The sequence below is a fragment of the Giraffa tippelskirchi genome, chromosome 12 (genome assembly GCF_054371585.1).
Source record: "Giraffa tippelskirchi isolate mGirTip1 chromosome 12, T2T-mGirTip1v1.2.pri, whole genome shotgun sequence".
NCBI classification, from domain to species: Eukaryota; Metazoa; Chordata; class Mammalia; order Artiodactyla; family Giraffidae; genus Giraffa; species Giraffa tippelskirchi.
Genome location: NC_137286.1, coordinates 92,204,901 through 92,220,915, shown reverse-complemented (window position 1 = coordinate 92,220,915; position 16,015 = coordinate 92,204,901). Strand labels below are relative to the sequence as shown.

The window sequence follows — 16,015 nt, the reverse complement described above, 5'->3', positions numbered from 1 at the left end:
GTAATGTCTCTGCTTTTTAATATGCTATCTAGGTTGGCCATAACCTTCCTTCCAAGGAGTAAGCGTCTTTTAATTTCATGGCTGCAGTCACCATCAGCAGTGATTCTGGAGCCCCAAACAATAAAGTCTGACACTGTTTCCACTGTTTCCCCATCTATTTCCCATGAAGTGATGGGACCAGATGCCATGATCTTAGTTTTCTGAACGTTGAGCTTTAAGCCAACTTTTTCACTCTCCTCTTTCACCTTCATCAAGAGGCTCTTTAGTTCCTCTTCACTTTCTGCCATAAGGGTGGTGTCATCCGCATATCTGAGGTTATTGATATTTCTCCCGGCAATCTTGATTCCAGCTTGTGTTTCTACCAGCCCAGCATTTCTCATGATGTACTCTGCATATAAGTTAAATAAGCAGGGTGACAATATACAGCCTTGATGTACTCCTTTTCCTATTTGGAACCAGTCTGTTGTTCCATGTCCAGTTCTAATTGAATTCCAGTGAGCCATAGATTTGTTTGCAATATAGAATTTAATACGTAGGAATCACATTATACCTGAGACTTGGAGGAATAGTCCAAACAGACATGTAGTAGTATTATGCTCTGTATTGAGATTTAACAGAAAATTTCTGACTAGAATCACTTAGAGAACGTGGACTCAACCTTGAATTTTGCTTTTCTAGACAGATTGTGCTTTTTTAGAAAAAAGCAAACGAAAGTGCTATACAAGTATAGCACAGAGCATAGTAAAAGCCCTCTTAGCCAACACTGGTAAGGGATTGGTGGATTGAAAAAGTAAATTAAAGCAAAGAGATTTTTTAAATGTTGCTGCATACCTTAACATTAAAATAACTTGAACTGCAAATGTACAGTTGGCCCTCACACGGGGTTTGAACTGTGCAGGTCCACTTATATGCTAGGGTTTTCAATAGTAAGTACTACTGTACTGTTTGATCCTTGGTTGATTGAATTTGTGGATTTGATGTGGACAGTGGATACCCAGGAGCTGCATAAACAGAGGAGCAATTATAAATTATACTCAAATTTTCCACTGTGTGGTGGGACCACTAACCCCTCTTTTGTGCAAGGGTTGACTGTATTTCATTTGTCAATCTTTTGAAATGCAAAATAATTGTGGATTTTTACTTTTTCCAGGTTTTTATAGTTGTCTTACTTACACCTAATTTGACAGCAGTTTATTTAGTGACTTTGTTTCACATTGCATGGGTTTATATAATAATTAACATAATTACAACAAGTTCAGTGGGTATAAGGAGGCTTGGACAGAAAAGCATCTGACTACACAAGCATGGAACTTGTACTGGGTGAAGTTCACAATGATAGTAAAGGAAATTCTACAAGTTTTGGGAGTATACCGTGCTGTGGAGGGACTCCTAAGTGGCTCAGGGGTAAAGAACCTGCCTGCCAATGCAGGAGACATAAGAGATGTGGGTTCGATCTTTGGATCAGGAAGATCCCTTGGAGTAGGAAATGGCAACTCACTCCAGTATTCTTGCCTGGAAAATCCCATGGACAGAGGGCCTAGCAGGCTATAGTCCATGGGGTAGCAAAGAGCTAGACACAACTGAGCACATAGGTATTTATGTGTATATATACATATATGTATATGTATATTTATGTATATATCACATATATATACATATATATATGTCATGGGAGCTCCTATGTACCCATCATCTGTGACAGATATTGTTTAATAAGATGTAAAGCTATTTTGCTCACTGTTTTAGAGCACTAGTCTTGGGAGACTAGCGAATTGAACATTAAAGTGTTACAGATATCTTAGAAGCTCTCACCGCATTATCCTTCCAGTTATGTTCTGATGAGCAGATTCCTTCCTCACACTATATTTCGTTGATTGGCTCCCTTATGCTTTCCTCTGTGTCCAAGTCTCTGACTTGTTTTTGATGCAGGTACCTCAGTTCTTGGGTTTCACAGGTGGCTCAGTGGTAAAGAAAACACTTACAATGTAGGAGATGTGGGTTGCATCCCTGGGTTGGGAAGATCCTCTGGAGAAGAAAATAGCAACCTACTCCAGTATTCTTGCCTGGAGAATCCCAGGGACAGAGGAGCCTGGTGGGCTGCCATGTATGGGGTCGCACAGAGTTGGACACGACTGAAGTGACTTAGCAGCAGCAGCAGCCAGTATTCTTGCCTGGGAAATCTCATGGAAGAGGAGTCTGGCAGGCTACAGTCTATGGGGTCACAGAGTCGGACATGACTTAGATAAACAACAATCCCAGTTCCTACAGTTTGCACAGGGATTGGAAGCCGGTCCCTAAGCCCCAACTCCCATAGATGGGTCAATGACAACTGTCAGGCTTGCTCTGGATAATGCCTCCGGAATCAGATCCAGGTTCTGAGTCTATTGTTTTGTGACCTTGGATTATCTTAATTAATATTACTTGATCTTTGTTTCCTTTTCCGAAAAAGAAAGAACACTCATCTTGCAGGCACGGGAAGTGCTAGCAGAGGGCCTGCACAAGTAGGTAATGAAATGCTTGTTTTCTTCCCATTCCCTTGATTTCATATTCCTGACTCAGAGCTCTGACTACTTACAGGAATGCTTATTGAATGTCCTAGAGGCTGACCACCTGCCCGCTAGGAAACTTGCCCATGAAGAGCTCAGATCTGCTTGCTTGTCCATATCATCCAATGAAGGGGCTTCCCTGGTAGCTCATTGGTAAAGAATCTGCCTGCAATGCAGGAGACCCAGGTTCGATCCCTGGGTCAAAAGATCTCCTGGAGGAGAGCATGGCAACCCTCTCCAGGATTCTAGCCTGGAGAATCCCATGGACAGAAGAGCCTGGCAGGCTGCTGTCCATGGGGTCACATAGAATTGGACATGACTGAAGCGACTAAGTGGCAGCAGCAGCCAATGAAAGGATTTCCCTGGAGTGTTTGCTTGGCTGTCAGTATCACTGGTTGGCTTGGGCAACCATCCATTTCCCATGGCTCCCTCAGCATTTATTCTTTCCATCTTTGGATTTCTCTATAATTGATTTCATCATTCAACACAGATGAAACATTTGCCATATACTGGCACACTGTTGTTTAGTCGCTAAGTCCTGAACCACTGTTGTGACCCCATGAACTGCAGCACACCAGGCTTTCTTGTCCTTCACTATTGCCCAGAGTTGAAGGCTGAACTGGGACATTAGGGTTCTGCAAAGGAATAACCAATGGAAACAGAACACAAAATACATATATATATATATATATAGAGAGAGAGAGAGAGAGACAGAGACAGAGACAAAGACAGAGACAGAGAGACAGAGATTGAGATTGATTGATTTCAAAGAATTGGCTCAGAGGATCATGGAGCCTGAGAATTCCCAGCATCCACAGTCAGCAAAGTGGTAGACCTAGGAGAACCGATAGTGCAGTCCCAGTCCAAAAACTGGCAGGCTTGAGACCCCAAACGAGTGTGTTTCAGTTTGAGCCTGAAGACTGAAAAGACTGAAGTCCAGCTCCAGGCAGTCTGGCGAGAGGTCCTTCTTCCTCAGGGGAGTGTCCCTTTTAGTTCCATTCAGGTCTTTGATTGGATGAGGTCCACCCACTTGGGGGAGAGCAATCTACTTAACTCAGGGTACCCATTCAAATATTCTCATCCAAAAACACCCTCACATACACTGGGAATATTTGACCAAATATCTGGGCAGCCTGTTGTCTGTTAACATCACACTGAGCACAGTGCTGGGCATGGTTCACAGTCTTGTCATTATTTCTGGTCTCAAGAGAAGTCAGTGCACCTTCTTTCACGTCCTGTTGTTCCCTCCTGTGCTCCCGAGCCTGTCCTTTCCTGTTCCTAAGACCTACCTCACCCTCAGACCTCTCTCACACTTTCAATTTACCCCTACTTTTTCTCTACCTAAAAACATATTCAGGTTTTTCCTTCACTTTAAAATAAAGATTCTCTTCAGTCCTTTGAGCTTAACATCCCATCCTCTTTTTTTAGTTCAAAAAGATAAGTTTATATTGTCTGCCTTCAGTCATTCACTAAAATCCCTGGTGATCTAATTCATCTTATTTCTTCTGTCTTTATATTCCTTATAAAAGTCAACAGTGACTTCCTCAAATCTAACAGCTTTTGTTCAGTCTTCACTTTAATATGTCATTAACTTTTGTAAAAAGAAATTCTCTTTGGTTTGGCTTTGGGTGTCTGCCTTGTTCTCTGCTGATTTGAGGGGTTTCTCTTTCCTGTCCTGTCCAATTAGGTAATGTCCTTCATTGCATTTTGTATCTGTTTTGGCATTTATCAAATTCTACTCCATGTTTTAGTTATTTCTGTTGCACAGGTTTAAAAGGCAAGCACCTAGCCCCACTACTTATTCCTCTTCCCTGCTTGATCTTTCTCCAGAGTACTTATCAGCATCTCACAAAGTACAGAGTTTACATATTTATTGTCTCTCCTCCTTTTCCCCATGGCAGGAAGGAATTTGGAACTGTTTTTTCACTAACATATCTCCAACATCCAGAGCAGCAACTAGTGTTCAAATAATAGCTGTTGAATTATTACAAACATTAGGGCTGTTCAGTGCATAATTATCTATAAAATGAAAACATCTGGAAATAAAATATCTAGTAATAAGAAGAAAATAAATCATGATACATCCATGAAATGGAATATTGTGCACTTATTGAAAGTCATATATTAAAACTTTAGAGGAAAATGCCCACATTATAATAGGTGGAGAAAAAGCAGGCTAGAAAAATATATGTAAAGGATCCTAATTTTATTTAAAATATAAAGGAGGGGATATATACTAAAATGTTATCAGTGGCTACATCTGTGTAGTGAGATTAAAAGTGACTTTTGGTTTTCTCTGTTATCTTTGCATTTTGTAAATTTTAGACGAATTCAACAACAACTAAAAAATTAAAGATAGAAAACTGTAAAGCTTTGAAAAAAATGCTTCCTCTTCTATAGTCTGAATGAATTTCTCACTTCAATTAGAGATACTATTTGTACTTTTGGCACTGATTATACTTCCGCTAGGCCCTACCCTTTCTGAAATCAGAAATCATGTCATATTTTTTTTAATTTTCAGAGCCTACAATACCTGTCTTTACATTCTATAACTGTTTGAAAGAAAAAAATTGTATAATAATTTAGTAGCTGGAAATAATGTACAGTATTAGTTGCTTAGGGAAACCATCAAATCATGTAATTTTCTTATGTCCCTCCTGACTGCCTTGAAAATACTCAGATTTAAAGCCATGTTAGGATGATGACTGTGGGCATCCTGTATTTTTATTTGCTGGTTCAAGATGGTGACATAGGAAGATCTTGATTTCACTGCCTCCCATGGACACAACATATCTACAGCTGTTTTTAGAATAATTTCCTCTGAAAAAACCTAAAAACTGGCAAAGCAAACCCTTCACATGAGGCAAACCAGAGAGAAACCACATTGAAGCAGGTAGAAAAGGTTGAGATACAATCTCACTGTAAACCCCACCCTGGCACAGCGACCTCTAATCAGGAGTGAATGTTGCAGTGAAAAGGAAAAAAGAGGAAGGAGTGAGCTTCTTTCTGAGGAGTGAAGGGTTTGTACCCCACATCGGGCACCCCAGTTAAAACCAGCACCTGAGAGAATGATGACTACAGTACAAGTATTTTTACCTCTCTGTTTATTTACATTTACAAAATGTAAATGTTTACTTACATTTTTTATTAATTGTTGGTACATTACATGACAACTTCTGATTTGGAGTCAATCTGACCATGATAGCCAGTTTCAGGAATGACCACTAAGGTAATCAGGGTAGGCAGTGTTACAAAGTGATCATGGGACAAATGGATCCAAAACACATGGCTCAGGCAGGGAGAAGTTTATTTCTTGCTCTTAGGGATGAATGTTCCTGGTTGGCAGGCAGGTTTCCTCCACACCCTTAGAGTCCCAATGTCTTCCATTTTATGGCTTCCCAGGTTATACGGCATGTGCACTGTATACTAATCTTATTTACTCATCTCTGCTTCAAGAAGGTCAGATTGTAGGTCAGTGAGGTCAGATTCAGCAAATAAAAATACAGGATGCCTACTTAAATTTGAATTTTAGATGAGAACACATACTTTTTTTAGCATAAGTATACTCCACATAATATTAGGTACATAATTATACTAGAAAATGATGTGTTATCTGAAATTCCAATTTAACCTTGGGTCCTGTATTTTTTCTGGCAACTCTGTGTGGGTTGGGAGTAGGTCTATCTCATTTAACACAGAATCCCTAGAATCTGAAATAGTACCTGTCAACTTTAAGATAAATTTTTCAATAATATTCAATAATATTTAATGAGTAATTGATATTCTGCCTGTCAAGGAGAACCTATATGAGCAAAGAATTTTTATTGTAATTAATTAGAGCAATACTACTATTAGTAAGAATATGTATTAAGTATCAGCCAAGAATAGTTATTATTACTACTACTCATTATAAGAATACTTATTAAGTATCAGCAAAGCATACTTACCAACAGATGAGACCTTAAAATGTATCAGCATTTCAAACCATAAATGTTTTCAGTAAGGTAAGCCATTAAAATCTGTCTTCCCCTAGGTATCTGCGCAGCTCTGCCTCTCGCTTCTTTCAGGTCTCTGGTCAAATGTCATTTCTCAGTGTCTTCCCTGTTCCCCATATCTAACACTGCAGCCCTCCCCCTTCTGTAACACTGTCAGGTTTCCTGCTGTACTTTTTCTCCTTTGCAGTTAAGAGTGAAGGTACCATATACTTACCTTGTTTACTGCCTCCCTCTCCCACTAGAATGTAAACTTCATAAGGGCAGGCATTTCCCTCCCTGTTTTATCCACTGCTAAATTTCTGGCTCCTGCACATATTCAATTAATATTGGTTGAACGAATGACTGAATAAACACCGTTGGTTCTTGTTAGAATTTATGTTTACCATTCGTTTGATATTCACTTTATATGATGCAAGGTGGAGTTAATCTCACAGTATCATGATTCTGCCTGCATCACCAAGTCCTGTCAATCCATGGAGTCTATCACCTCTATGTCTTTAAAGCACACTCCTTACCTCACTGTCCCTGTTTGTCACATCCACAGTGATTCCTATTTGTTCCCTGGATGAAGTCAGAAATTGCCTCATTGGTCTCCTTGCATACTGTATTCCCATTCTACTGCACCTTTCCAGTTGTGACTGAAGTTATCTTCCTAAAATGAGATTCTGATTATGTTATTGCCTAACCTCAAAACTCTTCCTATCACTCAAAGATAAAATTCAGAATTTCTAACTTGGACACATGAAACCCTCTATGAGGTGGTCCAGTCTCAACTCAAGCCACTCTTCCACACATGTGTTCCAGCCCCATGGATTTCTGTCTGCTCAAATGTCACTACTTTGTGAGATTAGCTGCTCCGTTCTCAGTACCACAGAGCTCTTTGTATATTCTCATGATACTTATTTTAAGAGCTATAAGCACTAAGTAGTATTTCACCGATTTTATTTTTTTAAATATTTATTTGGCTTAGCCAGATCTTAGTTGCAGCATGCAGGATCTTTAGCTGGCAGCATTCAAACTCTTAGTTGGGGCATGTGTGATCTAGTTCCATGACCAGGGATTGAACCTGGGCCCCCTGCTTGGGGAGCTCCAAGTCTTAGACACTGGACCATCAGGGAAGTCCCTCAATGATTTAAAAATGTACATTGCTTTCTCTTGTAACATCTTGAAAGTTGGAATTCAGCTTTCAATAATTGCATCTTACAGTGCTGTCACCAGAAGACAGTTTTGATGTAGCTGTCACAGCCTGCACATCTACAAACTATGTGATTATTCTTGGTGGCATGACTAGGCAATTGCAAACCTTAGACATTTTAGACAACCAAGCATTTAAATATAAATCCTATTTGTGGTCTGAAAACTTTTCACCAACACCTTCTAGTTGGATCAAGAAAGCACCAGCATCAAAACTTGTAGAATGGAAGAATTACTGAAGACAACATTGGAGTATTCTTTCAAAGCATGTTGTATCACGAATAGTCCTGGTTGGTAGAATTCAATACAGTATGGAAAAATTCATATTGATAAGACAGCAATATATCGCAGTTTCTTATTAAAAAAATTTTTTTGGTTGCACCACAGGGCATGTGGGATCTTAGTTCCCCAACCAGGATGGAACCTGGCATCCTGGCAGTGGAAGCACTGAGTCCTAACCACTGCACTGCCAGGGAATTCCCATGTTGTAATTTAATTACCAGCATTTTTTCTTTCAGTAGTCCAAAAGTAATGGCATGTCTTAGAACCCATGGTGTCTCAGAATTGATAAAATATGGTATGTTATCTTGCATTTCTAAAACAATCCTCTAAGACAGGTCTTGCTGTATCCTATCTGGGGTCTGCTGATTTATGAGTGTATTTTCATTATCTATCTGTCTTTCCATAATTACTGCTATGTTTCAGGCTCCTTTGATAGAGAAACTGTTCCACTGTAATTCTAATTCTTAATCTGGATAGGTTCATTTTCAATACTCATCTTGAGTTGCCTAAGACTTCAACTATTACTGTGAAATACTGCTCGTTGGAAAGGTCTAATTTCTGTTTTTTAAAAATTAATTTATTATTTATTTTGCTGTGCCAGGTCTTAGTTGTGGCATGTGGGATCTAGTTCCCTGACCAGGGACCGAACCTGGGCACTCTGCATTGAGAGTGCGGATTCTTAGCCAATGGACCACCAGGGAAGTCCCTCTTGTTAACAGTAGTCTCTAGTAGCATTCCTCCCACACCCCCCAGGATTGATACTATATAATTAAACAATTGGTATTATAGAACATCATAAATTAGAATGACCAAAATTAAATTTCCTTATATATGTATTATTCAAATACTTTCTGCTGCATAATTTCACATCTGATGTTTTTTGCTTATTACTTCACGTTTGTCTGATGTTCTCAAACTGTCAACATCACTGACTGTTGTGGTCTCAGAGTAAAGCAGAGAGCTGAGGAAATGAATGGCAAGACAGCCAAAAGAAACTTTGTTAGGTTACATATGAGGAACACTAAGTTCATCTTATTATTCTGCTCAGATGGCACATCCAGATACCACAAGCCAAGTCACTGGCACATCATTACTTTTAAACTGTTACCCTGCTTAATTAGTTATAAAATAATTTAAAAGGCTCTGGTTGGCTCCTACAAATGAATATAATTTGTCAGCTCTTAACTCTGTTAGAATAGCTCCAGTTCAACAATTTAGGCTATTGTTTAAGACAGAGTCACTAATCTTTGAGGGTTTTGTATAATTTATTCATTCCCTTTTAAATCAGGAGCCATAGCATTTGGGCAGCATTCCTTTAAAAACAGCAGCAAAGAGCATGTTTTCTCCCACATACTTCTTCCAACCAATGTCCTCCCAGAAAATTTTTTCCTAATCCCCTAGCTTGCCCCAGGACAGGGTTTAGCACATACTACTCCAACTAGTTGCAAGAGCTCAGTTTCTTCAGTTGCGTCTGATGAAATAGTTGGCTTGCATTTGATGGGTTGTTTTAGAGATATAAGCCTACATATAATCAGCATCTTTCTGGAATCACATTGTAGAATCACAGAGATTTGGTGAAGAAGAGATTCATGTTTCCCACCTTGTGCTTCCTGCAAGGCCTAAGCTCACAGAGTGGAACAGTGGGAGTCTCTGGCATTATTTTGCTTTCTCATTTTACATTTTTGTCAAACAGAGTTGAATTCAAACAATTTAAATAAACATATGATGAAATTCACTGTTGTCTATATCGGTGCCACATTTATAGTTTTTTTTTTTTCCCCTTTAGTTTGCAGATTTATTTTAGGAGTTCTAGGTAATGTCATAACTCCAAGGTTATGTGAATTTTTAGTTACTGAGTACTACTAGAGGCTAGACACATACATTATTCTTATACTTTAGGCATATAGTTTATAATCAGCGTTATTTAAGATTCATCTGAACAGCTTTTTAAAAAATGAGGTGTCAAAGGCTCATCGCAGTTTCCCTGTATCACTGTCCTCTGGGCTTGGGGGTTTGGTACATTCATTATTATTTTTAAGCTCTATTGATAATGCTGATGCACATTTTCTGGCCCAGAACCACAGGTTTAAGCCATCATCAACTAACAGCTTAATTGTCAACCAGAGTCACTAAGAATAAACTTGGCCTACTTCACAGTTTTGTCTAGGGACTACTCGTAAATGCTTCCTGGTTTCAGATGGCCTTTTGATTTGCTGTCTATGTATGTCCTGATTTCTTTCCTGTTTTGCCTCGGGGCTTTGCCATCCAATACTTCTGGGCTTCTCAACTGGAATCCTGGTCTTTGATTTAAGGTGCCACTATAAGGGTAGTTTCTGGTTATATGCCCCAGGTTGGCTCCTTGGACTTGGCTCTCCTGATCTTTGTGTCTAATCCCAGGTCTATCATATACCTCCACTTATGACCCTAGTGCAACCATCTACCAACTCCATGGAGTTGGGGAAGAAAGACCATGCTGGCTCCATTGGAAATGATTTCAAATAAAAGTAATAGCTAAGGTCAGTATTACCGCATGCTCATCTACTTCACTCTAGTTTGATTCCTTTCAAACACTACTTTGCACTAACTAAAAACTCCAATTCATATGGGAAAAAAATTCTTAGCCTGGCATGAAGACCCTCTGGACCTGACCCATCTTTCTGGATCTTATACTGTTCTTCCTGTATCTGGTGCTCCAGCCTAAGCTGAACTTGATTGTTCCCCAAGAAGCCACTGTCAGTGCTGTGCTAACTTCTTTACTATATTTTCAATGTCTAGAAGGGATTTTCACCAGAAGCTTCTTTTCCTTTACCCATATATTCAAATCCGATCAATCTTTTAAAGCAGTGTTTCTCAAATCTGAGAAATGTAAAAGAAATTCTTATGATTCTAGAGAATACATTTTCTGACAGGCAGGAGTCCATAGACCACAGTTTGACAAGCACTGACAGCGGAAACTGGGGACAAATTCTATGAAGAGTTCCTTCAGTTGCGAATTATCGCTTTGAAAAAAATTTTTTGTCTTTGTAACTTATAGAACAAGTTGAATATTGTCATTAAAATAAAAACAAAGATTTTAAAGTATCAAGGAACTCTTAATTCTTATCGCTAGGTCTAGGATTCCACTTTGAGAAACATTGCTTAAAGGGACCACTTAAACTTACTGACCCTAGAAAATGTTATTTCCCCAGGGAAATAACATTTTGTCTTTTCTGAATTATTTAGTATCTAATCATTTTCTGTTCTGTAGTAGCTAATAATATATGGGCAATATTTTTCTAGAAAAACCGTAAGTTCTTTGAAGGCAGGGACAATATTTTAATCATTTTTAACTCCACTTAGCAAATACTGGATGTACTCTCTCTACTCCACCTTATTTTGTAGTCTAAATCTCTTAAAAATACTTTACCCTTCTACGGAACCTACTCACAGAACAGCGTATTACTGACCCAGCCCTACTATAACAAAAGATCAGAGACTATCTTAAATGTTAGTAAAGTCCAAGTTAAAAAATTCAAAATTTAAAAAAAGTGCCACAAAACATGTTTTATATTAACAGTAATAGGAACAATTCTTTAAATGACCAGTAGGCAAATAATTAAGAATTTCAGAATAAACGATAGAAATGTAACGCTAGTAGGGGTCTTCTTATATGGGTTGTATGTTCCTAAGTCAAATTGTCGACTAGTATGTTTGAGGAAACTTTTCCTCGGACATTTAAGATTCATTATGTCATCTGGCTTGATGACAGGGGCTAGTTTTTAACCGTGAATGTCTGCCCTTATGCAGTATCTGAATCGAGCCTGATACAGTGTATGTGCAAGAGCACTGGAAAGGTTACGGAGAACCAATCTTATGTGTCACCTGGGCAGCCAAGTCAGTTTGTTTAAATAAAGAGTAATGGATTATGATTTGCCAGGGTCCCTTTTAGCTCTGAAAATTAACATTCGATGGCTCTAAGTAAATATGGCTTGACAGAGGTTACTTCTTTGGGTAAGATGGGTTATTTCCCTCCCAGTATAAAAAGGGCAAAAAACAGTTTATCGATATTTGAATTTTTCCCCACTGTCCTTTTAGGGGTGAGTTAGGGAAGAAAAAAAAAAAAGGATTTGTATCCTTTTTGGTGGGTCCTGCAAGGAGAGGGCTACTGGGCAGGTCCAGCCCTCACCCTCGGTCGCTGCCCAGCGCCAAGCGCGGCTGCGGGCGAGGGTTGCCCCTGGTCCCCACTCCCCAGCGGGAGCGGTGTGACTCGCGGAGGAGATTAGTCCCTGGTCATAAACAACCTCTCACTTCCCCTCCCCCGCCCCGGGCCCGCCCGCGCCGGGGCCGGCCCTCCGAGGGCCAAGGAACCTCCTCCGACGACCGCCGGCCCGGAGCCCTCCTCTGGGGGGCGACCACGAGCCTGCCGCTGACTCCTACCCGGGCTTTTGATCACGCTACTCATCCCTCCTCGCTGGCCCACAGGGAAGGGGTTCGCTACCGAGACCTCCGAAGAGGAGCTGAGGCCAACCTCCATTTCCCTTCCCCCGACCCCTACCACCTCCGACAGCCAAGGAGAGGCCGCTGGGCCTGACGCGCAGACTCACAACCGCGGCGGCCCTGGGCGCGCCGACGCGGCCCCCGCCCCACGGACCTTCCGTGGCCAGTCCCCGCCCCTTCCCGAAGCCCGCCTCCGTGTCGGCCGGCCCGCCTGCTCGCCCCTCGCGCTCGCTCTCGCGCGCACCCGACGCCCCACCTCTGCGCGTGCTCCATAACTGTTCCCAGAGCCGGCCTCCAAGCTTTCCCCGCCCCTGAGCTGTTTGAATATGCTAATAAGAGCTCAGCGGCCAGCCAATAGACTAGCGGGGCGGTGCGTCACATGGCCCGAGGACGTGTCAGAGGGCGGAGCCTCTGCGGCCCCTGCCCGAGTTAAAACCGGAGTGTGAGAGAGAAAAGCGCTTCAGTAGCGAGAGGGGCTGAGAAAGTGGTGACACCGCCGGGGTGCGGAGGGAGTCCCTGAAACTTCTCCCAACAGCCCCAGGGCCAATCTCCCCTCAGCCCACTCCCCTCTTCGCCAGCTCCCAGGTCCCCACTCCCTGCGCCGGGGGTGGGGTAGGGAGTCAGGCCCGTCTCCCGCTGGGACACACACAGGGGCCGGGAGCGGGGACGGGACCCCCGAGGCGGGGGGGGAACGGACCGACAGACAGACGGCCGGGCGCCCGCCCTAGCGGGCAGGCAGGCAGGAGGAGGCGGAGGAGGCGGGGGTACGACGGGGAGGACTGGGTCCGGGGAGTTTCCTCTCAACTATCGGGGGAGAAACTCCCCGCAGCCGGAGGAAAGACCCAGACGGTGTTTTCCTCCCGGGGGCCGCGCTCCCCCGCCCCGCGTTAGCGGCGGTTGCCGCCGCCGCCGCCGCCACCGGCGCCTCCACCTCTACCATCTCTTTCTCCACCACCTCGGGCCCCGGTGTCCCCGGCCAGCACTATGCCCATCTTACTGTTCCTGATAGACACGTCTGCCTCTATGAACCAGCGCAGCCATCTGGGCACCACCTACCTGGACACGGCCAAAGGCGCGGTAGAGACCTTCATGAAGGTACCGAGCGACCGAGCCCGGGGGGCGACCCCAGCCCGGCGGCCCGCGGGCGGCAGAGGTTGGGGGGAGGGCGGCCGGGGGCGGCGAGGCGGAGGTGTCGGGGACCTGACTGCGGGAGCTGCCGGGCTCGGGGACCCCCTCCCCCACCGCGCGGGCGGGCTGGCGGCCGGGCGCTGCGAGCCGGGCTCGGCCAGGGCCCGGGCTCCGGCCCCGGGTGGTGTGTGTGTGGGGGTGTGTGTGTGTGTGTGTGTGTGTGTGTGTCGTGGGGGGGGCGGCCGCGGCGTGTGCGGTAACTGTGGGGGGGGGGTGCGGGGCCGCTGGGCGCCCCCTCTCCGCCTGCTAACCTCGCCTGTGTGCTTCCCTCTCGCCCGCCCTGTTCCTGCTCCCGTTTTCCACCCGTTCTCCCGCAGCTCCGTGCCCGGGACCCTGCCAGCAGAGGAGACAGGTATATGCTGGTCACTTTCGAAGAGCCGCCCTATGCTATCAAGGTAACAGCCCTCGCCCTCCCCCTCCCCTTCCCCTCCCCGTGCCTTCCTCTCTCGCCCTCCCCGCCCCCCCATTCACCCTTCCTTATGCTCCCCTCCCCCACCCGCTGGGCTCCAGGCGCTGAGGTCTTTTCCCCTGCGGGCTCCCACCCCCTCCCCCCGCCCCGGAGCGTCCCGGCGCGGCGCGGAGTCGCCGGGCCACCGCCGTCCCCTCCCCAGCCCGGCCCGGCGGCGGCGGCGGCGGCGGCGCGGCGATCAACATGGCCGACATTTCCCCTCCGCGGCGTGAGCGGCAGCAATGAACTGTGGGGGATATTTATTCAAGTTAGCCCGAGTGACAGCCGGGCCCTGCCGCGCCGAGCCCGGGTTTGCATTAAAGGGGAATCGGCCCGAGGCCGGGGCGGGCCGGCGGGCGGGGGGCTTGTGGGAGGGGGTGAGGAGGGTGGGATGCCGCGGGGCCGGGCATCCGGATTCTCCCTGAGAGGGCCGCGGGGCCGGTGGGACAGCTCCGGGTGAACTTCGGAAGTGCTGCTCACTTCTGCTTTGCACCAGTACCTCTGCATCCCCGGATTTTTGGGCACGAGGTTGGGGAGTGTATCTCCCCGGAAAGTTATGAAGTATTAAGGCTGGTAGCCACGGAAAGCTGTAGAGCCAGCAGGTTTATTCTCGGCCACCTCTGGAAGAGAGTTTCCTTAGCAGAGAGACGGCATTGACACTTTACCCCAAACCGTACAGTAAAGTCGAGCAGCTGCTTGGTGAACAGCAGATTGTTAACGGCCTTCCGTGTGTACCTGGCTTTAAAAGATGAAAAAAAGAAATTCTCACATTTTTCTTTTCAGGCCGGATGGAAAGAAAACCATGCAACGTTTATGAATGAACTGAAAAACCTTCAGGCTGAAGGACTTACGACTCTTGGCCAATCCCTAAGGACAGCTTTTGATTTATTAAATTTAAATAGATTAGTAACTGGCATAGACAACTATGGGCAGGTAGGTTGAATATTAAGCTGGAAACACAGTTGATTTTTCTTTCTGTGGACAAGCAGCCCAGTCCAAAAGCTATATACCGTGAAATACAAATATGAAACATTGCAGATTAAAATACAGTATGCACATAATACAAAAGTGGAATTCTGACTACACTGTATATGGTTTTATAGCCCTCAAGGTTTTTTTTTTGTTTCTTAAAATGTATTTGGGTTCAGAATTTGACTCTGAATGCTATAAAGTTGACATAAATTTAGTTTTAATCCCTTAAAGTTCACTCAGGAAATAAAAGGAAAACATCCTGTTTCACCACACTGTTTCTCTGATGGCCTACCCACTGGCAACTGCAACCCTTGCAATGACTGACAGACACTAGTTAATTAAAATGATCTTAAAATGTTAGAGGAAATTATTCTATTTGTTGTATCAGGGCTTAGTTTAACCATGTTGTATAACAACTCTGAAAGGTAAAAAGATTTTCAGTGTATTGGCTGAGTACATTAAGATTTCTCAGCTTTTGAAGTGTGTCCAGTAAGCCACTGCAGGAAGAATTCTGAAACCATTCTTGAATTAAATGGCAGGTCCAGAATTTTGTTGTTAAACTCCCAACCCTTGGAAAAGAGGCTGTTGGAAAATTTGAAAGAACCCTTCCTTTCTCCCTGAATTCCCCCAGTTCCTCTAATGCTCTTGCTCTTAGCTGTTTGAAGATGAGACAAGATCTTTAAGTCACATGATGGTTCACTATGGGATAATGCAAGGTAGTCCATTATGACACTTTTTGAGGTAACTGGCCCAGGAAGTAAAGGATGGCAGTTTCTATGTTGTGCAGAGCACTATTACCACAGTGACATGTCTTGGTATACATTTTATTCTTTTCACAAATTCCTTGAGCCACACTTTTCATTAGTTTCACAAGTTTCAGGGGAATTCTTCCACAACTACAGGTTTTGGTTTCT

At 43.9% G+C, this 16,015-nt stretch overlaps 1 protein-coding gene and 1 long non-coding RNA gene across 4 annotated transcripts in view; one reads left to right on the top strand and one right to left on the bottom strand.

Moving 5' to 3' along the window:
* Positions 1-5,836: 5,836 nt before the first annotated feature.
* LOC145528738 (uncharacterized) lies at positions 5,837-12,821 on the bottom strand. The gene is made up of 3 exons (XR_014070588.1): positions 12,750-12,821; positions 7,057-7,193; positions 5,837-5,992 (listed from the first exon to the last, which is right to left on the bottom strand). It is a non-coding gene; the product is annotated as an uncharacterized LOC145528738 (long non-coding RNA).
* A 129-nt stretch (positions 12,822-12,950) lies between these two features.
* Positions 12,951-16,015, top strand: part of INTS6 (integrator complex subunit 6) — an 80,112-nt gene continuing 77,047 nt past the window's right edge. The window contains exons 1-4 of one of the 3 annotated variants that reach the window (XM_081547609.1): positions 12,951-12,994; positions 13,503-13,588; positions 13,999-14,076; positions 14,913-15,062. In XM_081547609.1, coding sequence (XP_081403735.1) covers positions 13,517-13,588; positions 13,999-14,076; positions 14,913-15,062 — 300 coding nt within the window. In that variant the 5' untranslated portion in view covers positions 12,951-12,994; positions 13,503-13,516. Of the gene's footprint in view, positions 13,589-13,998; positions 14,440-14,912; positions 15,063-16,015 lie in introns of all 3 variants that reach the window. The other 2 variants (XM_081547606.1, XM_081547607.1) reach the window with 2 other exon arrangements.